General features: G+C 38.1%; 1 protein-coding gene across 6 annotated transcripts; it reads left to right on the top strand.

The window, feature by feature from the left end:
- The first annotated feature begins 866 nt into the window (after window positions 1–866).
- On the top strand, window positions 867–25,128 carry LOC103703924 (histone acetyltransferase HAC1-like). 6 transcript variants are annotated; one of them, XM_088724110.2, is made up of 17 exons: window positions 867–1,249; window positions 1,364–1,397; window positions 6,942–7,045; window positions 7,819–8,134; window positions 8,219–8,695; window positions 8,899–10,721; window positions 12,435–12,731; window positions 12,854–13,132; window positions 15,273–15,401; window positions 15,554–15,754; window positions 16,481–16,623; window positions 16,936–17,248; window positions 17,666–17,805; window positions 18,984–19,062; window positions 19,195–19,587; window positions 24,144–24,358; window positions 24,469–25,128. In XM_088724110.2, the coding sequence occupies exons 4-17, from the start codon at window positions 7,828–7,830 to the stop codon at window positions 24,581–24,583; spliced, it is 4,911 nt and encodes a 1,636-aa protein (XP_088580236.2). In that variant the 5' UTR covers window positions 867–1,249; window positions 1,364–1,397; window positions 6,942–7,045; window positions 7,819–7,827; the 3' UTR covers window positions 24,584–25,128. The 6 variants fall into 6 exon arrangements, 5 of the variants coding, with proteins under 5 accessions (XP_088580236.2, XP_088580235.2, XP_088580237.2 ...); XM_088724109.2 differs by having other exon boundaries at window positions 1,100–1,249; window positions 8,866–10,721; XR_015988326.2 differs by lacking the exon at window positions 18,984–19,062 and having other exon boundaries at window positions 1,100–1,249; window positions 8,866–10,721.
- The last annotated feature ends 820 nt before the right edge of the window (window positions 25,129–25,948 follow it).

The following is a 25,948-nucleotide window of genomic DNA, read 5'->3' as shown; positions in this document are numbered from 1 at the left end:
TTTCTTCTGTCCTTAGATTTTGCCCACCTGATTGGTTCCCAGTTAAAAACTGCCTGCAGTCGCTTCCATAGGAGTTGCTCCATCTCCCCTTCTTCCCTGCTCAAAGTCCGCCAACGGTCGAAACTTAGACTTAGAAATTGCCGAGCTAGATGAAGGGAACACACTAATTGATCCACCTTGTGTACCTTTTTTGCAGTGCCGGCGACAGGAGTCCGGTTGTCCAATCCAGCCGTTTGCTTAGGAGGAAGAGCTATAACCAAATAGAGTTTTTATCAGCTGGATCATCTATATCTAGAATTTTTTTACATGAATACCCTCCCCAATAACAACTTTTATATAAATATTTTTTAAAAATTTATATTTATATCTACATCTTTGTAAAACATTTATTTGCTATTCTATTTTTTTTTAATTCTTATTTTTGTATATATATACCCACATCATCTAACGCCGTTAAAAAAATAACAGTTTTAAATTAAACTAACTAAAATACTCTTCGTGGGTAGATGTGTAAAAAAAAAAAATATAAGACGACTGCGATGAAAAAAATAATTTCAAAATTTTATTTTATTTTTAGTAAAATAAATATGGTTTTTGTTAACGGTGTTAGAAGGACCGTTATATTAGGAGTATTTGTACGAAAACAGTATTTTATGAAAGTACATAAATAAATATAAATTATAAAAAAATATCAATGTAAATTTAATTTTTTTTTAAAATATTCATGCTAAAAAAACCCCTTAAATATATAGATATAAAGATATAGATATATAAGAAATTACAAATATATATATATATATATTTATGCTCGAATTATTTGATTTATTTTTTGAACTATCAGGGAAATTTGTTTGGAAAGTCTCGACTCCGTTGGGACATGCAAGGGGAAGGAGGTTGCAACGCCGACCAGAGGGGATGCTCAAGACACGGAGAGGCTGCCTCTGCGAATCATTATCGCGGAGATCTTATAGGCGCTGGATACATGCCGGGGTCCACTAAATGGACGGCAGAGATTTTCCATCGCAGGTAGGCGATCGAGGATCACCGTCCAGCACCCACGAGGGATCGCACCTATTTAGATCAACAAACAAACGGCCAATTGGAACCAACAAAAGGGAAATAAAAAACAGACCCCGGGATCAAAACGGGAGCAAATGGAGGAAACCCTCTCTTCCTCTCTCTCTCTCTCTCTCCATCGGTGAAACGTCTCCGATCGATCGCGTGGGAGAGGACCGAACCCTAACTTTAGGTCTTTGATTCAGGCCTCTTGACCTTATTTTTTTTTTTTGTTTTTTTTGTTTTTTATTTTTTTCTGATGAATGATTTGGTGAAATCCTTCTTGCTTGATTGATCGTGGATTTAGGTCGGGTCCACGCGAATGGACGTGGACTGCCGAGGTATTGTTTTCTTCCTTTTCTCTATTTTTTGTCTCTTTTCTTTTTGTTATTCCGAAGAATTTTGGGTCCTATGGTGATCGCCATTCTCTTCTTAACCAACCCTGGAAGAAAAGGGCTTCTTTGATGCTTTGCTTTTGCTTGTTAGAAATAGGAATTTTATCTGTTTTACTAATCGACAAGTATACTGAGGATATGTTTTTTGATATAACACTTTCAAATTATGGACTGAATTGGACTTCCTGTAGTTGTTTTTTGCCGGATTCAATGATAAAGGTTCGGTCTTTAGGTATTCTATATGTTAAAGCTGGAATTTTAGATCCATAGCTCAAATGCTTTTACTTTTTGGGATTCTGTCATTTAACTCCAGGATCCAATGTAGCTTAAGTTGCACATTTTAAGTTCTAGTTCGATCAGGCGAAACTTCTTTGAGCAAAATTTTGGACTTCATGATGACTGAAATAGCAAGAGCTATATCTAGAAAGTTATGGGGACTCAAGGTCAATTCTCATTTACTAATAACGTCTTCAACCGCCAACGACATTGAGTCATGCTTAAAACATGCAGCACTTTTAGGATAATACAAAATCGTAGATTTTCTACCTTGTTTCGATCTTTCCTTGCATCAAGCTTGTCCTTGAGCTTGTCTAGGATCCTGAACAGTCCCATTGGATTCTAACACCAACAGAAGGTTTTTATCCCTAGTGGCATTCTTTTGTGATGAAACCAAATGATAAGCTTTATAACCGTCTTGATCATATTTTGACCTTTCACTATGGAAAAATGCTGAATCTTGTGAGCAAAGACCATGGTAACAGATAGAAGAAGTATCTTTCCAAGCATGTTCAGTCCCATTCGCACCATTGAACTCAGTCATGTGCGTTCCAACTTTGTCATGTATGCGGTCTCATTCCATGCTTCGATAATCAGCGGATGGAGCAATGAAGCAATCTAAATTTGGACATACAATAAAGAATGTAAAAATCCATAAATAACTTGTGTGAGGAATGCCTTTTATTTTGCTAGCATGGTCATAGCTAGCTGAGACTGGCATTTATATCTGAACCATCGATAGTCATAGGAGGATATGGAAAATGAGTGAATGGAAAATTTATTATGATGATTGAAAACAATACAATCAGTGGAGATATCTTGAAGATCTAGCTGGATGCGATCCTCAGAAAGTTGAAGTGCACTAGCTGACACTACTTTGGCTGGTTTATACCAGAAACATTAATAGAACTAATTACCCATTAGCTCAAGAGGGCTGAAGGGAGCAAACTTTTTGCTTAGCTTGCATGCAACTCGATTCTGTCATATCATTTACTATCCAGAACATGAAATTTCTCATGCTTACACCAAGATTTACCTGGTCTCTGAATTTGTCTTCATAATCTACATTACAACATTAGCAAGGGTGCATGTATCATATAACATGCTTGTGATAATTGTGGCCCATCACAGATCTGCGCTGTGCCAATCAAGATGCCAGGGGACCATTTCAAAGAATACGGTCGATATTGTTCCATGCTAGCTGGCACATGCTGCTACCAAACTACATGCATGATACAAGATGCTGAGCATTGTACCATATGTGCATCTTGCTGGTGCAGACCCGTGTATTGTATTATGCTAGTTTGACCTTATGCTACAGAGGGAATAAACTCACTGCCTTTTCAATTCACACTTCTGTGTGTCTCTTTGCTGCAATAGTGCTTTTACATATATACTGATCCTTACATCAACTAGTTATATATATATATATATATATATATATATATATATTATAGAATGCTTTAGAATAACTTTTCTCTAAACCTGTTGGTGACCCACGTAACATTTCAAGGAAGGGGGAACTACCATTTTCTGCTTGACCACCCACCTCTTGGCCATTTCCTCTTTTCAGACTTCCACTTTGCAACCACTAGCACTATCCTTTCCTTTGTCAAGATTAATGAACTCTAGCTTCTCCAATGTCCTCTCCTCCTTTGATTGTGAACTCTCTACCTCTAGCAAAACTTCTAGCAAGGATGGTAGCGACAAAGAGTGGGACCTTGAAGGTTCACTTGCTGTCCTGCTCGATATGATATTCCGCTTTGCTTCTTCTTGGAGCATAGGAGTTTACGTGAATGCTTGTTTTCTAAAGATGCCATTTTGTCTTAACAATGGCAATTATGAGCTTCACTTCATCTTTTGTTAACCTCCATGTCCCTCAAATTTTCACTTTGTTGCCACCTATCTGATCACCATTATTTCGTTGACTTATCTATCCCCTCCAGTATCTTACTCTCCTCAAAGCTAATTGTTTGAGTGCTTTGTATTTGCTATTTCATTTGAAATGATGTGTCATTTCTTGGTATTTAGTTTGCCTTAGATGATGGAGAACCCAATTTAAGGTTGGTTGGTCATGCTTCAACCGTGCTTAAGAAGCTGATATAGGCACCATGCATGAAGTTCAACGATACAATCTATCACTAGAGCTTGAACCATGTATTAGCTGTGAGTGACTTTCATGATTGAACAAACTATAGAGATACATAAATCTATTTGCCTGCATTCCATAGGGGACATGTGCACTAAGTCTATCCGGCCACCTGTATTTCCTTAGCCGTGCTTGTGCACTCTTCAATTTTTTTCCTTTTGCATATAATAACATTGTTGAAACCATTGCAGAACCTATTTTATACCATTATGCCCTAGGGGTGCAAATGGGTCGAGTCAGACCGGGTCATGAGTGACTCCGGCCCAATCCGGTTCTTTGTTCGGGTTCTAATTTTGGACCCATACCCAATCCAATAAAAGATCAGGTCGGATTGGGTCCACGACTACAAGTTTTGACCTAACGGGTCATTCGGATCCGGTCGGGTCCATGTATAACCCGGATCCAACCCAAAAAATTCGAGTTCGATTCGGGTTCAGGACGGGTCGAGTCTATTTGTTCGGGTCCGGTTCATCAAAGGTGAGAACAATTCACACGGTTACGATCAACTGGATAACCAAATGGAGCAGTTTTAAAATTCTAATATTGATAAAATCCACATAAAAATATAAACTCAAAGAGAAGATAATTGTCTAAGTACGCCACCACAATGTCTCAAGATAAATACAATCTGTTGTCAGTCACACTATCATATAAAGATAACATCATATTAGGGTACTCAAAATTTCAATACAAAACAAAAATTCAATAGCCTACATTCAGTAGCTTGAAGCAGGAGCTTCACAAGTTCAAAAATTGCCTCTCTTGAAATAAAGGTATAGATATAAGAATTTAGTACAATATGAATATATGATCTACATAAACAACACGTGCTTTCCTTCTTTTTTTTCCTTGCTCGTCACTGTTTGATTCTGCTAAACAATCTGTAACTATTCTCGATATGAATTCAAGAACTGTTCAGTCCCTTGAGCAATATAATACAAACATGGAGGATTGGAGAGCCTCTTTGACATTCGGATTCGCTTTACACATTGAGATATATTAGCACCAAAACTTCAATTCTCTCATCAGGCAAGATTCCAATCACACAAGGATCAAAATCAAGTTATTGATTAGAATTTTATTAGACAAAAAAAAACTTCATAAAAGATCATTCAGCAGTGAGTACATTCATGTAGTGATGCCATAGAACTTTTGAACTTGTTTGGTTTGCATGGTTGCACCCCTGCAGGCTGCGGCCCGCGAGCCCAATAATTTTACAAGTTCGAGTCGGGTCGGGTCGGGTCAGGGCGGGGCGGGTTGTAGGATTGAAAACCTAAAATTACCCAAATTTCAAATGGATCGGGTCGGGTCTGAATTTAGTAAACCCAGATCCGATCCAAAAAATGGAACTAGTCCAATTTTAGAACCCGACCCGGCCCCACGGGTCCTCCAAAATGGGTTGGTTCGGGTCTAAATGGGTTAGGTTGGGTTACGGGTCAACCCCGACCCATTTGCAGCCTTATTATGCCCAAAATCTGATCATACTTCTTCTAGCCCTTCAGTTCAAAAAAATTGTTTACGTAACATGTCATTTAATTGAATACCATATATGTGGAATATTCATGATAATAAATTATCTTTTCCCTCAAGGAAATGAACCTCTTGCAGTTGAGGCTGTTTTTCTTATAAAGGGTACTCAATTAAGATAAGGTTCAACAGTTTGGAAGATGATTTGTTTTATGATGTATTCTTTTTGATTGATTACCATAACTAAATCCCAATAACACCTTTTAACCTTATTATTAATATTGCACCTGAAGGTCAGACATTACTAGATGATGATTTCAAGTAGTTGTACATACTCTCCTTTAAGATCATGTTGGACCAACTTGCAAGGCTTCATCGATTTCCCTATGCTTTTTTTATCTGAGATCTGCATTTGAAATAGGAAATGTTGGAGACACATATAGGAAGTTTATTACTCTTTACCAAGTTGATAACATGCACAAACTTACCAACACTTTTACAAAACCTATATATGTCAATAAGGAAACCAAGCATACACCATTTAGTTCTATTCTCGTCAAATAAAAATTAAAATCTCTAATTTTCTAAGAGACATTATTCAAATATGATAACCAATAAATGGGAAATTTTGTACCATCTGTAAGAGCCTCTTGATTTAGTCCATAATCTTGCCATCAATTTTGTGCTCGCAGGCAATTCCTTTTTACCATATTACAACCTCATCGGCAATTAAGTAGTACGACCAATTTTAAACCTCTCTTAAGAGAAATCTTGAGTGCCATATCTAGCATTAAATTCTTAACATTTTATAGAAATTTATATGCAAATGTCATCCTGATAAATATTTTACTGATTGAGGTATTGTAAATGTGGTTTGAGTTTGTTGATTAGGCTTGTGAGAGTTCATCATTGATCTCAACGAAGTGGTGTCTCTCAATCTTAATCAGAAGCACCACTACTCAATTAAAGTAATAGGATTAAGCTCAAACACATTTAATCCTAATGGTTTAATGGACTTTATACTGGTTTATTATGTAATCTTAGAACCTTGTTGGAATCTACAATGACCATTGACTCCGAATTACGTGGCAAATGCCCTTCCCTAACTTATTTTCCTCTTCATAAGAGATAGTAAGCAAAAAAATAAAAGATATTTGTCACTTGCAATGAATGTGCATGGCCTATTATTACTCTTCTGGCATAGATTCAACTTACTTCCCCTGTCATGCTAATTTGAGATCTTGTGCATTTGCTCATTGATGTGGTTCTGTTAGCATTTTAACTTACTTGTTATCATACATACCTCACTAGAAATAGTTCAATATTGTGTACTGGAATAGTTTGACTAATGAAATATTCTGTGGCTTGTCTTGCACTGTTTGTTGCTTAAATTGGTGCCATTTTCTTTAGGATTAAAATGTCAACTTCATTGTTTTCAGTTGATAATTAAATTATATTTATGTGAAAAATGTTTGTGCTCTTCTGTGTTCATATTTTATATATCCTGTGCATGGCATGCTCAGTTTTAGAAGCTATGTAATTACCAATTTACTATGTTTGTGTTGTGATCTTCGTAACTGTTTCAACGTATTTTGCAGCACCCAGATACTCGGGAGGTGTAATTCTAATGACATGATTACCAAGGATACCAGATCTTGCAACGCGATTGGAGGGACATTTATTCAAGGATGCTGCTTCAAAGGTTTTAGTGTTCTTCTATTTGAATACCTTTAATATGAATAGCATTAGGTACGTGCAATGCACTTGCTTTGATTGGATGGAAAAAACAATATAAAGTGGACCTTGTCCATTCAAAAGTATCTTAAAGTCCAGCATGATGCTTGACTCTTGTGGTGTTGTACTTCTGCATGAGAGTTCTATGAGGTTATTATAAAGCTCAATATGAGGGCCTTAAGAGTCCAGCATACACATGCTGGACTCCAGGGTTTTCCCATTATATAGTAGTAAATGTCAAGAGATTAAGTGAAAAGTTTTTTAGGAGAATCCTTTGGAGTCCATGATGGGAGGGGAAAGAAACAGGCAGTGATTATTTTATGAAAAGGTCTGAGCGATGAGCCTTATATATTATTCCAACCAAGCAGTTTTCTTTTCTTATTTACGTAACGGTGTGTGAAGAGTGTTCATGATATATAACTAACATTTTGTTTCTACTCAATACTTAATCAATGCTCAGATTATTGCCTTAATAAATGAATGCAATTTCTTCCGTTATTGCTTTTTTGTGGATTGAATGTTGTTTATATTTGTAAGCTTGGTTTAAGAGTAACTTGCATTTGCTATCTGTTTCTCTATTTTTTCCCGGTGCTCATGTGCTGAAGAGGCTAGCAATGATACTTTTATTTCTTTTCGGCTGTTTCTTTTGAATATCTGTGGCTACTGGAGGTGTTTATGTCATTCCATCTGCATTCACTTTCTTAGCTGGTCTCTATACCATGCATGTGTTTTTGCAATCAGGGAAACTGTATGAGTATGGCGATGGGGACGAGTGAGCAGCACTTACAGGCTATATTAGACAATATTCCTAACAGTAATCAGCCATTGACCCATCATATATCATCTTCCTCGGCCGTTAGTACTATGATGCCAACACCTGGTATGCCCCATGGTGGAAGCACAAACTCGGGAGTTTCTGTTTCTGCTGACAGTTCCATGATTCCTACAGCTGGTGTTGGTATTGCGGCACGAACCACAGTCAACATGGGAACCTTACTACCGATTGCAAATGGATCAGCTGGCTTAAAACACAATCCTTTGCTGAATTCTGTCAATGGTAATTCTAGTTTTGCACATCTTTACCACATCATTTTGGTGTAATTTCTATCTTAGTCTAGTGGTGACTGTTCTGATTGTGCAGCGCCGAGTCTCAATGTGTACCAGCCTGCCAATGCTGCTGTTGGGTCTGGTGGTGGAAATAGTATACTATCATTGATTGGCATAGCAGAACAATCAAATCATCTGATTCCAACTCCAGATTTTAACAATTCAGTACGACTTATGAGTTCTGATTATTCAAATGGAGGTGCATTTTCTAGAATCCAGTCTACTACTATCTCAAACCAACAGAGACAAAAACAGTATATTGTGAGTCAAAATAGCCATGCACTGCATAGTCCTGGAGGCCAAATAGGAACTGGAATGGGTTTCAACATTCAGCACAAGCCTTCTCTTTATAGATTTCCAAATGTGGTCATGGTTGGTGGGTTAGGGTCTGGGACTAACATGCAACTGGTGAATGGTTCTGCAGCATCTGAGGGGTACCAAAGTACTGCTTCTTATGGTAGCTCTACACAGCAGCATTTTGATCAGCAACTTCAGCAACCAATGATATCAAGTAAACTCTTCCTCCTTTCCATGTCCTTACCCTCGCACATGTTGCATGTGTGCTTTTTTACGTGGGGGCTTCCTAGTTGCTTGTTGGTCTTCTTCTGTGCTTCATCCACATGCATGTTATTTTTTGTCATTGTTGGTGTTATTTATTTTATCAATATTCTTCTTTTACAGCATCATCATCTCAACAGATGCTACCTATGACAGGTGGATATACATCAGTTTCAGAAAACATGTTTGGCACTGCATCGTCTGCCGGCTTTACTATAAGTGACCAAAATATGAACCCCACAGTCTTGCATTCTAAACTGAAGACAAACAGTGCACTGCTAGCTCAACATGCAAATTTGCAATCAATGCAACAGACTGCACAAATAAAACCTCAAATATCTTATCATTCACAGAAGATGAATTTGCAGTCACCTTTATCAAGTTGTGAACATAAAATGCCATCACAACATCAAATACAAAGCTTTAAGCAACTTCAACTCCAACAACAGTCTGACCATCTTTATGCAAGGATTGCTCAAAACCAGCAGCAACAACAGAGGCAACAGCACCGGCAACTTATTTCAAAGATTGATGGGTCAAAGCAGTCTTCTATGACTCCGAGTCTTGAACAACAGCTTATGCCAGTGCAAGGTCTTGATTACCATAATGAATCATTGCTCCCGCAAGCTGCTGAACAGTTCAATTTTTCAGAATTAAGTCAGTATTGTCAGAACACTTCTAATGGTGATTACTCTAGAGGTGCTGAATTGATTGCTCCTTTAGCTCAGGATTTCCATCCGTCCTTCTCACAGGGTTCAGAACTGCTGTTGCCTCCACATCAGCAGGCTACTGGATCTGAGAATGAGTTTAGTTACCTCTTTAGTGGACCACAATCTGATGCTCTCCAGCATGATAATTGGCAGCATCAACCAATACAGAAGCTTCAAATGCCAGATAAATCATCCTTTGGACAGCTCATTTTGGAGGAATTTCACCAGGGAATAACAGAACAGGAGGAAGCTCAACAATCTTGTTTCTTTCCGGAGGGTTGTACAAATGGTCATGCTGCTGTTGTTACAAAAAGTGTTGCATTGTCAAAATCTTCAAGTGGGCCCTACTGTGGACCTGGAAGCAATACAAATGAACAAAATTATTACAACCAGCGGAGGTGGATTTTGCTTTTGCTCCATGCGCGTCGATGTTCGGCTCCAAAGGGAGCATGCCAGGAAGTCAACTGTACAATAGTTCAGAAGCTATGGATTCATATGAGAACATGTAATAGTGAAAAATGCAATTACTCTCGCTGTTGCAAATCTAGAAAACTTTATCAGCATTACCGTGTTTGCCGTGCAGCAGATTGTCCTGTCTGTGTTCCTGTACGGAGTTTTATAGCAGCCAAATGTAAGACCCAGATCTGTCCTCCATCTGATGATGACTCATGGAGAACTTCTAATGAAGCAGGTGGAGATAGGGTGATGTGTAAGATGCATAGATTGCCCATTGAAACTTCTGATGATTCACTATCTTTGTCAAAACGTGTGAAGGTGCATCACAATTCCCCCTCAGTTGTACCCAAGAGGGAAAATTCTCCGGTACCTGTCCATCTTATGAATCATTCTCATGCTTTCAAGGAGGATCATCTTCAAGAGTGCCAACAAGCTGAGATAGCCATGACTGCTAAGTCTGAGGCCATTGAAGTGAAGCCCAACTTATTCATAGGTTCTGGACGACAAAATTCTCCTATTTGTAGCAACACAATTGGTGATGGTTCAGTGAATGTGCATGTTGCAAGGCCCGATGCTGAAGGTCTTCTCCAAAATGGAGTTGATGGTTGTGCCAACCAAGAAACAAATCTGGCTGAGAAAGAGATTGACCAGGCTAAGATGGAAGCTGAAAAGGAAGCAAATGTCCCACCAACTGATTCTGGAGTTGGAAGTAAATCAGGGAAACCAAAGATAAAAGGTGTATCTTTGACTGAATTGTTCACCCCAGAGCAGATAAGAGAACACATATTTAGTCTGAGGAAATGGGTTGGCCAGGTTAGCTTATTTTATCAGATGTTCCATCTTTTAATTTATAATCACTATCATATGTACGAGGGTCTTTCTCATGCTATTTTTAACTGGCAAGTTAACCATCCTTGATCTATTCAGACACATCAGAAATGCATTGTCTGATTATTCAGGTTCCTCGAAAAGCTGTTTGTTCTGGGAATTTTACTTTTTGCAGATATGTTTAAAACGGATATAAATTTTAGGTGCTCTGTGTGTGTGTCTCAGTGTGTGCGTGCGTGTGTTTTGACCAGTAAGGACCTAACCTTATTGATGATTTTAGATTGTTCAGTATGTGGATATTAGATGACCTAAGCTAGCATTTGTGAAACTCTAGTCAAACAGTTCAGTTAATGATGTTTTGAGCTGTGAAGTTGACAGCGTGTCTATTATATTGTATCTAAGTCTTCAAAGTTCGAACTATAGCAAAAGGATTGGTTGTTGAACAGATTTATGGATGATTAACTAGCTTTAGAAGCATACTCAATTCATTTGGGGTTTGTTATCGCACAGAAATTAACCTTGATGTGCCATGACTCACATAATCTAACAAATGTATCTTCACAGTTGCTGCATGGGAGATTCTCTGTGGAGGAGAGAGAGAGAGGTTGTGGGGCAGTAAGCAACTTGTTAAATGTGGGATATTTGTAAAACTAAGGAATTGGGTAGATAATTTATGGATTAATGGGTTAACATTTTGAGTACGACACTGTTGGTAAATGCTCATGAAGACTTGCTGAGGAAGGCTTATATCCAGAGTTATGGGTTTTGTGCAACCTTAACCATGAGACACCTTAAGGAAGATGTATGTTGGTTGGTAACTATGCTTCTGTCTGTTTTCCAATGTTTTAACATAAATATAGGGAAAAGAAAAGAGGGTATAGAGATGGGAGGCTGGTTTGCTCCATTCATACATCCGTATCTAGATATTGGTGTTAAATTCTAATGGTGGGAAAGAGTTAGTCTTTGGAGCTACATTCTTGATCCAGGTTATCTTATGCACTACCTGACATCCTTAATGAGGATAGGTTGCTTCTGACTGTAAGTGCCTTTCTTGCTGAATAGGTAGGGAATTCTTGTTTTCATCACCTATATAAGACAAGTTTAAGAATAATTGTTTTTACATGAGATCAGAGATTTGTAAGCTCGTGAACTGCAATTTATTCACCATATCTATGGAATATTTAGCAGTTATTGACAGCAAAGATGTCTATTGGCTTATTGATTTTGGTAAGGTGGCTTTGTTATTTAAGATTGTTGGACAAAGTGCAACATAAGACACACATGGCTGGAGGTGTTAGAAAAGGAGGGGAAGACATGTACCAAAAAAAATGAAAAGGAGGGGATGACAAAAGAAGATTGAATAGTAGGAGTCAGAAGGGAGATGAAGTTGCTTCCATTTTACTGGAGTTGGTAACTGAATAGGAACTGATGGCAAAATAGGTTTATAATTCAGATCAGCAAAGACTTGTGGAGTTGTGGTTTTTATCTATGTTTTCTTAACCTGTAGGCATGTTTTTCTTGTGCTTCTTGTGTTGATGAAATCTGTAACTGCTGCTCCTCATGCTTCTAACAGAGGAAATGACATAAATTTGGCAGATGTGAAGATGTACTCATGTATTGATTTAACTATCCTTTTACCTGAACTTTGTCTAGTTTTTCAATAAGCACATTTTCCTTTTTTTCCCTTTTTGTTCACAGAGTAGAGCCAAGGCTGAAAAGAATCAAGCAATGGAACATTCAATGAGTGAAAACTCATGTCAGTTGTGTGCAGTGGAAAAGCTCTCTTTTGGCCCCCCTCCAATATATTGCACGCTGTGTGGTGCTCGCATTAAGAGGAATGCAATGTATTATACCATGGGAAGTGGCTACACTCGGCATCACTTCTGTATCCCATGTTATAATGAGGCTCGTGGTGACACTGTTGAGGTAGATGGCACTGCATACTCAAAAGCCAGGCTTGAAAAGAAGAGAAATGATGAGGAAACTGAAGAATGGGTAAATCCGTACATTTTTATTGATGTTTTGCATGCAGTTGGGGCGTGCAGGGTGGGGGGGGGGGGGGGGGGGGCAATAAATTGCACATGCAATTACTTATTATTCTCTGTCCTTCATTGCAGTGGGTTCAATGTGATAAATGTGAAGCCTGGCAACATCAAATATGTGCTCTTTTTAACGGACGAAGAAATGATGGAGGACAAGCAGAATATACTTGCCCTAATTGTTACATAGAGGAGATAGAAAAAGGAGAACGCAAGCCTTTGCCACAAAATGCTGTTCTTGGTGCAATAGATTTGCCAAGAACTATTCTTAGTGATCACATAGAGCAACGACTTTTTAGACGACTCAAGCAGGAGAGGCAAGACAGAGCAAGGCATCTGGGAAAAACTTTTGATGAGGTTATTTGGATTTATGTGGCTTCATGATGACATTGATTTTATTTCCAAAGAAACCTGCTGTCAGACTTAATGTGCATGCTATTCTTATGTACAATATCTGAAACTAAATATGAATTTTCCATTGCAGTCTAACCTTATCTTTTCTTGCATTTGAAACCCCGTTTCTGCTCCATTTCCTTTCTTTTATTATTTTAATAAAATATGTTAAAGAATTATCAAAGGATGCTCATCTATATTAAACGGACTCTAATTTTCCAAATAAAACTTTGATCAAATATAAAATGATTTGTGGTGTATCTATATAATAGCGAACTATATAGATTATCTGAATCGGCTGGACATTAAAAAAGATGAGCTATCTCACTTAGTTATTGAATTTGTCAAAGAAATGCTAAATTTGTACTTGTTTTCTCTGTTATTTTTTTTCTCCTCCTGTATGTTGTCCGTTGAACTCTCCCTTTTCTTTTTTAAAAAAAGGTCAATGTTTTTCATGAACTTTCCACCAGATATAAGCTGCATATACTCCTCCTGACCGTAAACTGTTTTCTTAAGAACTTAGTGTAATAGCAGGCGAAAAATTGAAATTATCATCTCATTTTGTATGCTTAATAGTTAATACCTTTCAACGCTAACTACTTAGTTCTTCCACTTCTCACATTCTCTATTCTATTTATAGTCATTTGGATGTACAATCATCGGGTCATTATTAACATTTCATTCTTGAAACAGTTACATTTCAATTTCAGAAATTGGGGAAAAAATATCATTCTATTGATCACCCAAGACGGCCATTTTCTTTTTATGGATTGTTGTATTTATGGCCTTCAAAATCCCTTTTTTCCTTATTTACACCTTGAAAAGTTAACCACACATAGATATCCCTTCAAAAGTTTGATTTTGAGATGTGCATATATGCTTCTTCAACAATTTAAATTTGCATATATTTGTCTCCACAGTTTCAAACTTGCATACATGCCTCTACAACAGAATGCCATCCTCCAAAAAAAGTAATGTTACTTTATACTTTATCCTTTTATCCCTTAAGGGATTTCTGCATGCATATTTTCAAAAGGTGCTAAATTGGTAAAGTAGTCGATAGACAAGTTGATTAACTTTTAGCCCACCAAATTAACTCTAGAATGATGAAATTTTGCACAACATGACAGGAAGGGTATATATGCAAATAAAGGATTTTTTTTAGGATATATGCAGAATTTCATCTCCCTATACCTCCACGCTTTTCCTTCCATGTTATATCTAATGAAATAAATCCACAAACTGCATCTGACTGCTTTTATATGTTGGTTGGTGTATGCATCAGTATTAGTTTCTGCATGACAGCCTTTATATTGCAGTATATTTAGGCTGCTATTTAGAGAGGGATGCCATTTTGTGCTTCCAAACAGTACCAGATACTTTGAATGACTCTTTGGCAATTACTGCTGCAAGTAGAGTTGCTTTCTTCTTCTTTCTTTTGTAGCAAACACATGCACATGCATATACATATGCATGCAATTTTTCTGATATTTTGAAGGCAAACAAGGGATTTCTCTTTTTAAGGGTATGCAAAAGCTCTTCTTCCTATGGCTCATGCTTTTTCTTCCGTTTTGTAACTAATGAAGTATATCCTGGTTGGTCTGTGCATCAGTATTTGTTTCCACATGACAGCCTTTATATTGCAGTATGTTTTACCTGCTATTGAGAGAGGGAATTCCATTTTCTACTTTACAATGATTCTGGCAATTACTGCTGCAAGCAGACTTGCTTTCCTTGTTCTTCTTGCTTGTGTAGGCTTATCTTGCCTGGCAACCTCTATGTGTTAAATTTGCTTTATCCGTTTGCAACTGATATATTGTTAGTCTCATTGGTTATCTTATTTGTATTGGACTGCTTGCTTTTGTTATAACTGTTAAAATTCCATTATGTGCATTGCTTTGGCAAATGTTTGCGGTGATGAGAACAAAGCCCTGTTTGGATCTCTTGTATACTGTTCCCTAATGTGTATCTGCTTGTTAATTTTGCTGCATCACCTAGATTGCTTCTACTTTTCAATTTATTGGTCTTGACTGAGTTCCAATGCGAGATGTTTGGTAATAATTTTAGTCAGCCACTGTCATAATATTGGTTGCTTCTATTTCAGGTACCTGGGGCAGAAGGACTCGTGATTAGAGTTGTATCATCGGTTGACAAAAAATTGGAAGTAAAACAGCGTTTTTTAGAGATCTTTCAGGAAGAAAATTATCCAACAGAATTCCCATACAAATCTAAGGTGATTTTTTTCTTTCCTTGCTCAAAAATTTGCCACTAGATAAATGCTGCTTCTTCCTTATAGCAAAGAATATTTGATGGACATGACTTGGATTTGTGGATTATGTCAGGAACTATTGGAATCTTATCATGGTGTACTTGTTGTTTGTCCAGGTCATATTGTTGTTTCAGAAGATTGGAGGTGTAGAGGTATGCCTATTTGGCATGTATGTCCAAGAATTTGGTTCGGAATGCCAGTTTCCTAATCAACGTCGTGTCTATCTCTCGTATCTGGATTCTGTCAAATACTTCAGGCCTGAAATAAAAACAGTGACTGGGGAAGCTCTACGTACCTTTGTATATCATGAAATTCTGGTACTTCAGGGCTTTACATGTCTACCTAGATGCTTTTTTATGTTTAGATCAAGGTACGCCATATCGTAGCGAACCGGATGGTACGGATGTGTACCGAACCGAATGGTACGGATTTTTCCTACCGTACCGCTACTAAACCGATGCATGGTACAAGGCATACCAACACTTGGTATGCTGAATCAGCCTCCATACCGGATGGGGTTTGGTACCAAGATGGCGTACCTTGGTTTAGATTATTTTAATGTTTGATCCACTATCATGATGTACATTGTGCATACATGCTGGGCTTTGTGGTTGTCTTTGTGCATGTGCAGATGCCTATGTACTTTTCTGCATAGTTAAACTGGTTTGTGTTTCTCTTGTAGCGTACTGGTGTGTGAGAAGTGTATGGATGTGCATCTTCATGTGCTTGTGCCACATGCTTGCTGCATGGATGCGTGTGCATATGTGCACACATGCACGTGTGGCTGAATTTTTGGGTTTATAGGTTGCATGTGCATGTGCTTATGTATGTGTTTTGTGGTTGCCTGGGTGGAACAACTTGTTCATGGTTCTATCAATTTATCATTAATGATCAACGTGTTTCGGGAATAATGCATGTGGTGTGTGTGCATGTCTTTTTGCATCGTAATTAAACATGTTTGTGCTTCTATTGATTTATTGGTGAATATACATTTCTTTGGGATTTAATTACGGTGTTGGTGTTTCATTTGTATCTTTCTATAGATTGGATATCTCGAGTACTGCAAGAAGCGGGGTTTCACTAGTTGCTATATATGGGCTTGTCCTCCTTTGAAGGGTGAAGACTATATCTTATATTGCCACCCTGAGATTCAGAAGACACCAAAATCTGACAAACTCCGTGAGTGGTGAGTCATAGCTTTTACTAATTAGCTGTATTTTGAGCAAAAACATTGTTTTTTAGTATTGCATGCAAGGTTCGCCGTTTCAATACTGGACCTCTTATCAGTAACATGTTGGTATAGTGTCGGTATACTTGGTACGGGTGTCGGTTTGGTGTACCGACACTTGGTATGCCTTCCATACCGAGTCTTAATTCGGTGCCAGTATGGTTCAGTGCACATAGTATGGGACTGTATGCATGGGTACGACGAACCTTGATTGCATGTACGATTAATTGATTAACTTGCACATGTGGATTGACAAAACAAATACTGCAGGTATTTATCAATGCTTCGGAAAGCTGCCAAGGAAAACATTGTTGTTGATCTCACTAATTTATATGATCAGTTCTTTGTAACTGCTGGCGAGTGTAAGACTAAGGTAACTGCTGCTCGTTTGCCATATTTCGATGGCGACTATTGGCCTGGTGCTGCAGAGGATATGATCAATCAACTTCGTCAAGAAGAGGATGGAAAAAAGCAGCAGAAGAAAGGAAAGACTAAAATGACTATAACAAAAAGGGCATTAAAAGCTGCTGGTCAAGCTGATCTTTCTACCAATGCATCTAAAGATGCCCTTTTGATGCATAAAGTAATTTTTTTCTGTTATTTTGTCCATAAAATTGTTGGTTGTACCATTAAGAGAAGTGGAAACATGGTATATCATACCATACTGAACCGGCGGTACGGAGAGTACCGTACTATGCTGGTCCGGTATTGGTAGATGGTATAGAGGGCGTATCGACACTCGATATGTCAAACCGTCTCCCGTACTTGACGTACCGATACAGTGGTAAGGTGGCACCGGTATGGGGTCCAGTACGGAGACGGTATACCTTGAGTGGAAATATCTTTGACATAGCTTTATAACTTGATCTTAAAGGTCCTGCATGCGAAGTGGGCAGTGACCTATGGTGCTGAGTTCACTGGATCAAGATAGACTGACTGGTGGCTTAGCAGTGGCCTTTCAACTTGCTTACCCGACTGAATTTTTTTTTATCTGTCACAGCTTGGTGAAACCATCTTTCCTATGAAGGAAGACTTTATCATGGTCCATTTGCAGCATGCATGCACGCATTGCTGTCTACTTATGGTGTCTGGAGCACGCTGGGTTTGCAACCAATGCAAGAACTTCCAGCTTTGTGATAAGTAAGTCTTTTGCGAATCATCTCATTTTCTTGTGGAGTAATTTGTTATTTATCATTATCCTGTATAATCATGTTTAGGCAGGCACATCAGCATGCAGTCAATACTCTGTCCTCAATAGACACTGCAAGAATGATTTGTTTAAAATATCAATACTACCAGATTGCCAGATGTGATGGACTAATAATATTATCTGACTGCCATGTCATTATCTTATAATAATTAGATGCATTCAATTTCTATTCATGATCGAATATTATTTTTCATTTTGAGGTTGATAATAGAGAATGTCTTTAAGATACTTGAATTTTGCTGGTTAAACCATTCTTTGATATGTTTAGCTATTATGTAAGTTGCAGGAACAAAATTTCTTTTGTTGTGAATCGTGATATTCATAATATGACTGATGGCCACTAGTGATGTCCTGATTCCATCAATTTATTTTCCACTAGAATTGTATTTGGTAACTATATTATTTGCTTGAATAACTTTTACTGTGTGTTATTTTTGGTTTAATGCCTTAACAAGGAAGCTATAATTCTTAAGTTTGTTTTACCTCTGGAACTTGAGTACGGCAAAAATCATCTCGAATTTGATCAATGCTTCTAGAGGCTGCTTCCCAAGTCTCATTTGCAAGTAGTCAGCGGGTATTGAATTGGAGAGTGAAAAGAGAAGGAACAGCAATTGCATTTATCTCAGCAAAACTGCGATTCTCCACTTAAACCCTCTCATAATCCAAAATAAATTTTGAAGACTTAAGACTGACCATGTCTAGATGACCATGATTGCAAGAAAAGAGTGGGTTAGCTTGTAGGAACAATTAACTTCTCTTCTTCCCTTCTCCTGCCCCCTCAGTTTCCCCCTTCATAATTTTTATCTCCTATTTTTCTCCATCTTTATGGTGCCCAAAAGTGTCTTCCTTGCATACCTCTGCAGCATGTGAATATAGGTACTGCCAAAAGAATTGTGGCGCAATCTTGACTCTCTGTTATCAAAGCATGTTTCCACTGCCAAAGCTTTTTTCTTGTTGAATCTTTGTGGTAGTGTTGCTTGTAATGAATGGAGGTGTGAAAAAAGTTTTTGGTAGGCTCCCTCCCCGAGGGATAACCTTTTTCTCGTTTTCCCTTTTCCTTTTCCCTTTTTTTTGCAATATATCACAGATGTAAGTATAATTTTTGTAGGTGTCATGCTGCAGAGCAAAAACTAGTAGAGAGGGATAAGCATCCTATCAATAGTAGGGAGAAACACATCCTCACTCCGGTGAGTTGCTGAATAATGAATTCTATCCCTATTAAATGTTACCACCTCATGTTACACATACATATATATGTACAAAACACAGACACAATTATCACATATGGGCCGTAACATGACATGGTTGATTGCAAGCAGGTTGAAATTAGGGATGTGCCTTCAGATACTAAAGATAAAGATGAAATCATAGAGAGTGAGTTTTTTGACACCAGGCAAGCATTCCTCAGCCTTTGTCAAGGAAACCATTATCAATATGATACTCTAAGGCGTGCTAAGCATTCCTCAATGATGGTGCTGTATCACCTCCATAATCCAGCTGCACCTGCCTTTGTAACCACCTGCAATAACTGCCAGCAGGAAATTGAAACTGGTCAGGGATGGCATTGTGAAACTTGCACTGATTTTGATGTATGCAATGCATGTTATCAGAAAGATGGTGGTGTTGACCATCCTCATAAGTTAACAAATCATCCGTGCATTGCTGACCGTGATGCTCAAAATCAAGAAGCTCGGCAGAAACGGGTTCAGCAGGTATTTCTGTTTTATCTTAATTAGAACTCCCAAAATGACATCATCATGATTCACTTGCATGTTTCCCTTTCTGAAAATCAACTTAAAGTTTGGTCAATTTTGTTTTTTTATATGTAAATCTTGGTCACCTTGTCCTTTTTGTACAATTGTTGTTTCATATTTAAGGAATAATATTGGCTGCAAATTTAGTGTAATAGTTTTTACTCCAGTTAATGCAAAATGTTGCAACTTGAATTATGCAGCTCTCTTTTGAATGAGTGAGGAGTCAATAATAATTAAGGCACTTACTTGGAGTTACCTGATTGATGTTTATATTTTTTTCTGTAGTATGAATCACATATCTGCTTCTCTGTAAATGGCATATTGAAAACCTTCTATATGATTACATACCTGAGATTGTAATATTCTTATTTGTTGAGTTTCAAATTTGGGCATGTTGTGCTAACTTGTCAGTATGCCTATGCATTATTTTAGTCTACCATGTTGCCTGGAGTTGGTATCGTTGTCTGGAATTAGTATTTGATGGTCTATAATTCTTGAAAACATCTGATTCTCTTTAGTATCTAGTCTTTGGTAGTTAATGTAATATTGACTATTTGATTGTTCTATTTTTTTAAACAATGAATCTAATCTCAATTCATTTAAGATTGACATATTTGAGTTGAGACACTTGCATATAGTTAGCTACCTGAAATAATAGATGCTATATAGCTTTCTATCTGTAAAACCATCTGATTGGACTAACTCTTGCTTGTTAGTTCGACCTTACTTTCCTTTTGTTAAGATCCTATCTCAAAACCCAAGCATTTAGATGGATGGGCCCAAGAGTTTATAAGCCCCACAAGAATCCTCAACTTATCTGATATGGGACTATTATTCCTCAACAACACCTCTCACGTGTAGAACCCGAGGGACATAACCTGGAATAAGGGGCGGCACGTAGATTAATAAGTGGGAGCATGGAGATTTTGGTAGGTGAGAAGGATCTGTGGGAATTGATACCATGTTAAGATCCTATCTAACAATCTGGGCATTTAAATGTATGGGCCCAAGAGTATGTAAGCACCACAAGCAGGGTGCGCCATCTTGATATCGGGCCTTGTATCGTGTTGCCTTGTTATCATGTCAGTACACCCGGTATAGGGGCCGATTCGGCGTACCAAGTGTCGGTATTGCCCTCCATACCGCATATCGGTACCAAACAGGTACTGTACGATATGCTCCATACTATCCCATTCGATATGGTATGGCATACGTTGACCACACTAGTCCTTAACCTATCTGATGTGGGACTATTATTCCTCAACACCTTTTTTTAACTATTATTGAGAAACCTTGAACCTCCCTGTTCAGTATTAGTAGCCTATCTATCATTTGTTCTAATTTTTGTGAAAAAAATCTAATTCTCATGCTAGTTTAATCCTTGCTTGATTTCTCTTTTAGTATTGGCTACTGCTTTGCTAGAGAAGTATGATTATTTGACAAGCTGAAAGCATGGGAATATCATTCACGAGCATTTACTTGCAAGATACATGTTGGAGAGTTAAAATACTATTGGAAATAAAATCAAATATCTCAGGTCGGTAAGCTTAGATTCCCAGCTAAGATAATGGTCAATTGTACAATATTCATTTTGTTAATGATCAATCGGACAGACACAATGTGGGATTTAACTAAATTCCAAGCTCACTTTTCTTATAAGGAGATCTCCTGGAAGGCATTTTTCTAGCATGATTTTTTTGTTATGTAAAATGTTGATAGAAGCTAACATGCCCAAAATTGAGCAAACTTTGAACATCCAGGATATGTCCAGCAAAACAAATGCAAATTAGGCTGTAAATGGCACGTTGACCCAACATGCTGCAGCTGCAGTTTTGCAGTGAAGAAAACCCACAGATGCAGATTTTGCTCCTGAGATCACTTGCATGTCTGAATGCTTAATCTATGTATTTTGTCTTACTAAACTTTTGAGTGTTGCTCAGCCTTCTTGTATCATTCAAAGTCCTGGGGTCGTAACTTACCGTCAACCTGAGGGTGGCCTGTGGAGGCTTAGATGGACCAAAGAAAGGGATTAGAAAGGAATTAGGTCTAAAACCACCTTGTCCTGATACTGCAAACAGGGCAGAAGAGGGTTTTCTGGCATTTTTAAAATTATGAAGATTTGAAAAATATCTGTTTAGGCTTTTGGAGGAGATGTGGATGCTAGGTAAAGGAATTCATGGTTGATTGGATGATCAGTGATGGTCGCTGGTTGACTTGTAAGAAAATCTCAGGAATCTTCTGCAGATTTATGCAAAATTTTTAACATTAGACTGCAAATCTAAGGTATTTTCTCTATAATATCAATGAAAAGTTAAAGAAAAGAATGGATAGGATAAGGGAAGAGAGCACTAACTTATTACATCAAAAGATGAGGAGAAGAAAGAGACTATATGGGGAAAGGAAAAGGGGCTGAAACTGGTTGAGACTTTTCTTCAAACAAAATAACTTCAATAAAATTCTAAATTCCTTGCTTTATATAAACCCTTATATAGACCAAAACAACTAGAAAACAGTTGCTTCTTGCTCAAGGAAGGTTTCTCAACTTATTATGACTGCAGGTCTCTTTCAATACAATTTGACACCACAAAGACTCCAAATCAATATAAAATTCTGCTACATCCAAAACTTTCCAAATAATAGCTAAATAAAATGGAAGAAAGCATATGATTAATCTCGCTCCCTATGGATTTTGAGAGCTAGTAATCTCTTTTTCTGGACCAAATCTTAAACATTTTTAAATGCACTGGACACTTAGATATGGTCTGATTATGCTCCCAGCAGTTCGGTGAAGTCCCAAATACTTTGATGGCTTGCTGGTATCTCATGATCTGAGCCCCTGGTTGGTCTAAACAGTGGTTTAGCACTTCTACGGTGGCTGTTGCATCCTTCCTTAGGCCTTGGCAGCGGATCTGAAATTATTGCTTCATCGCTTACGAGTAGGTTAAGGCTGCCTCTCCCCACTAGCGCAATGCTACCATATGACCACAAAAGTAGATTCAGCTAGCGATGTTAATAGAAGATGATGAATGGTTATTTGTCTATGGCCCCCACAATCACAGGCTGCTTTCTTATTTGCAGTTAATGTTAAATAACTGCTTGTGTTGCTAAGAACATTTATTAACACACTCTTCATTTGAGAAAGAATATGCTTCGAACTACTTCACTGCAGTATATTTGTGAAACTTGCAGTATTTTTGTAAAACTCATAGTATATTAGCTTAGCTATTGTTATGAGCTTGCTAATTCAGGCAGATATGTATGTTATGACTTGCACTGTTGAGTGAAAGCCTTCTGGTCATGGTTCACAATCTCGGTACCTGGATACAGGTATGGTATGGTACCAAACCGAATCATACCGACACACAATACGTAATGCATACTGATTTGGTATTTTTTGCTTTTTTCTAATTATTTATTTTGAAGATTATTAGTCTTTAATTTATGATTTTAAGGGTATTTCAATGCTATTTTATTTTATATTTGGTCTGAAGAGTTCGTATAATTACTTCATGGATGCACTTATAATAATTAAACATAGACAATGCATATTTTTAGCTTATATATATTTATATATATGTATGTATGTATGTATACAACTTGATTTGAATTACAAAATACGTATTGATATCTAGTCCCTGTCCCACATGAAGTGTCTATGCTGCTTGTAGGCATTGGGAGTTTGCTCATAGTTAGGGCGTTGGATATGACTCCAACCCAAGTACTGTGCATACCCTTGCATTCAATAACTTGAGCCTCCTAGATAGCTACCTTGGTACCGATCTTCTGTCTGATACTATGCTGATCATGCAATTATGCCAAAAATACAACATTTTGGCATCATTTCTCCTAGTTCAACCAACTTTCTGCCAAATTTAGGCATCAAAATAATAAAAAAAAAAAACAATGAAGAGAAGGGAGGGGATTATACCTTTATACCTGAGTTGACTTGGACTTAGGCTCAATCGGCAAAAAGGCCCTATTCCTTGAATCTTTCCTCACAAAATCCACTCCCTATTTGAGCGCCCCGAACCTCTCCGAACCGAGTGGAACTGTGTAGTTCTGCTCAGTTTAGACTGGTTTAGGCCATTTACCCACCCGAACTGCCATTCCACCTGGAACTACACTGGTTTAGGTTGGTTCTCCCCAAACCAAGCATTTTGGGTCAGTTTGGCATATGTTGCTTCTAGTACTTAAAACTGGATAAACAATGTACATATTGTTGGCCTAAACCTTTCACCTGGGGAGAAGCACTGTTTAGTTCGAGCACCTTGAGCATGTCATTTACTAATGTTGCTAAGGTTCCACAGTGTTGATGTTGAAGCATTGATTTCATCTCGTGCAAATGAATATGATATATGGTCCTTTTTCCATTACATTTTCGTTATCCATCACTTGAATTTTTTTGTCAATTGTTACTTTTCAGGCTTTCTTGCAAACTTTTGCTTATCATGAATTCTCGGTATATATGTCCATATGTCCTGTCCTCACCAAATTACTGGTGTTATGTGCTTCAGCTACGGAAAATGCTTGATCTTCTGGTGCATGCTTCCCAATGCCTCTCTCATTGCCCATACCCAAATTGCCGTAAAGTAAAAAGCCTTTTCCGTCATGGTATGCTATGCAAAATACGCGCCTCAGGAGGTTGCCAGATGTGTAAGAAAATGTGGTATCTTTTGCAAATTCATTCCCGATCTTGTAAAGAATCGAATTGCCATGTGCCACGGTGCAAGTATGTTATAAAATCCTCCATGATCTCTTTGACATGATCACATCACAGTTCTTTTATTTTTTTGGTAAAACCAACTAAAATTCATCAACATTGACCTGTTTTCCATCCAGGGATTTGAAAGAACATATGAGGAGGTTGCAGCAACAGTCGGAATCCAGACGGAGAGCAGCGGTTATGGAGATGATGAGACAACGGGCTGCTGAAGTTACAGGGAATGCGGGCTAACTTTATAATGTAGTGAGATTTTCTAGGTGAAAAATTTGAAGGCTGACGCCTCTGAGACACCTCGAGTAAATGGACCGTTCCATTAGGTGAAAGATTGAATTGAGGATTTAGCAAATTCAGAGTCAGGCTAATCACCTGTTGTGGTCCATTTGATTTCAAGGGGAAACTGGATTTCCATCTGTTTGTTCTTGGCAACAGGAATGGAGCAGCCAATCTGGTGTTCATTTTGAAGCTAACCATTTTCAGCCAAACCTGCAAAGGTTATCGATCAGTCCTGGCCTGACAGCAGTGATTCTTTGATTAGTCCTACATTATAATGCCATCCATCATGGGATTTTATTTGTATCATAGATGCCCTAATTTGGTGAAGTCTAGCTGGGAAGAAAATTGCTTCTTTTTTTTTTTCCATCCTTCATGGTAGGGTGGAAGAAGGGGGCGGACAGCCCCTGCATTTGTTTAAATCTGCCCCTCTTTTGTAATTTTTTTTTTTATATATATATGATAAAAAAAATAAATGACAGGGTCCTCTATGCGTTAATTTAGAAGACTGGCATTTGGTTGAACAGAGTGAATTATTTTTTACAGCCGCTTGTAGCATATTTTGCTCCTCAAAGAGTTCTGGTTTACATCTGGAATTGGAAATTACGTTTCATTCCAACAACCCAACAACGATCTAGATTTAGTTAATCCAACTGTTAATTGAAAATTCCAACTGATCATGCCCTGTTCTCTGGCCTCTCTCTGCCATCCATCCATCCATGTTCTTCCTCTCTTCTCTTGGCTCTCAATAGGGTCAGTTCGAGTCCCAACCCATCCCTCCCCCTTTCCCCTCCACTTTGCCGTCAGAAGGTACACCCTCTACCAATGGAGCTGCCATGTCCAGGTCAGTCCTGGTTGCATACCTTTGGTTTTTTTTTCAGGCTAAGCAAGTTTTGTTTGGCTGACCCTTGCTAGTTCTGAGCAGGGAATTACTCTGTGTCTCTCTCTCTCTCTCTGTCTTTCTTTCTAGCTTTATATTTTGGAGCTGTTCCCAAGAAACATGAGGAATGCACCAATCGACCCAAAAAAAAGGAATCACATTAAATTCTTTTTACAGGGTTTGGAAATTAAGCTTGTTTTTGCCTCTGCCTAGAATACCTTACCGTAGTAGTAATGTTTTCATGCATGACAGACAAATACTTGTGCTTCGCCATGAAGAACAGCCTCTCATTGCCGGATCTCTTGCTTATCACCACTTCATTGCCGGGGAGAAAAAGGAAGAGGGAGATCGAGTTGTCTCCGAGGTTGCTATTTATCACCACTTCATTGCCGGGAAGAGAAAGGAAGAGGGCTAGACAAGCCACTCGGCTCCTCTTGTGGTTGGTA

The sequence above is a fragment of the Phoenix dactylifera genome, chromosome 6 (assembly GCF_051530095.1).
Source record: "Phoenix dactylifera cultivar Ajwa chromosome 6, Ajwa_hap1_PhDact_Kaust_v1.1, whole genome shotgun sequence".
NCBI classification, from domain to species: domain Eukaryota; kingdom Viridiplantae; phylum Streptophyta; class Magnoliopsida; order Arecales; family Arecaceae; genus Phoenix; species Phoenix dactylifera.
The sequence above is the reverse complement of the archived record's forward strand: the minus strand, read 5'-3'. Positions and strand labels throughout refer to the sequence as shown.

What these genes read in the sequence shown, in the direction of transcription:
- LOC103703924 (XM_088724109.2), top strand. Translation starts at nt 7,828, where the DNA reads ATGAGTATGGCGATGGGGACGAGTGAGCAGCACTTACAGGCTATATTA. An exon ending in TGAGGAAATGGGTTGGCCAG is followed by an intron (nt 10,722 to 12,434) that starts GTTAGCTTATTT and finishes TTTTGTTCACAG; the next exon opens with AGTAGAGCCAAGGCTGAAAA. An exon ending in TCTGACAAACTCCGTGAGTG is followed by an intron (nt 16,624 to 16,935) that starts GTGAGTCATAGC and finishes CAAATACTGCAG; the next exon opens with GTATTTATCAATGCTTCGGA.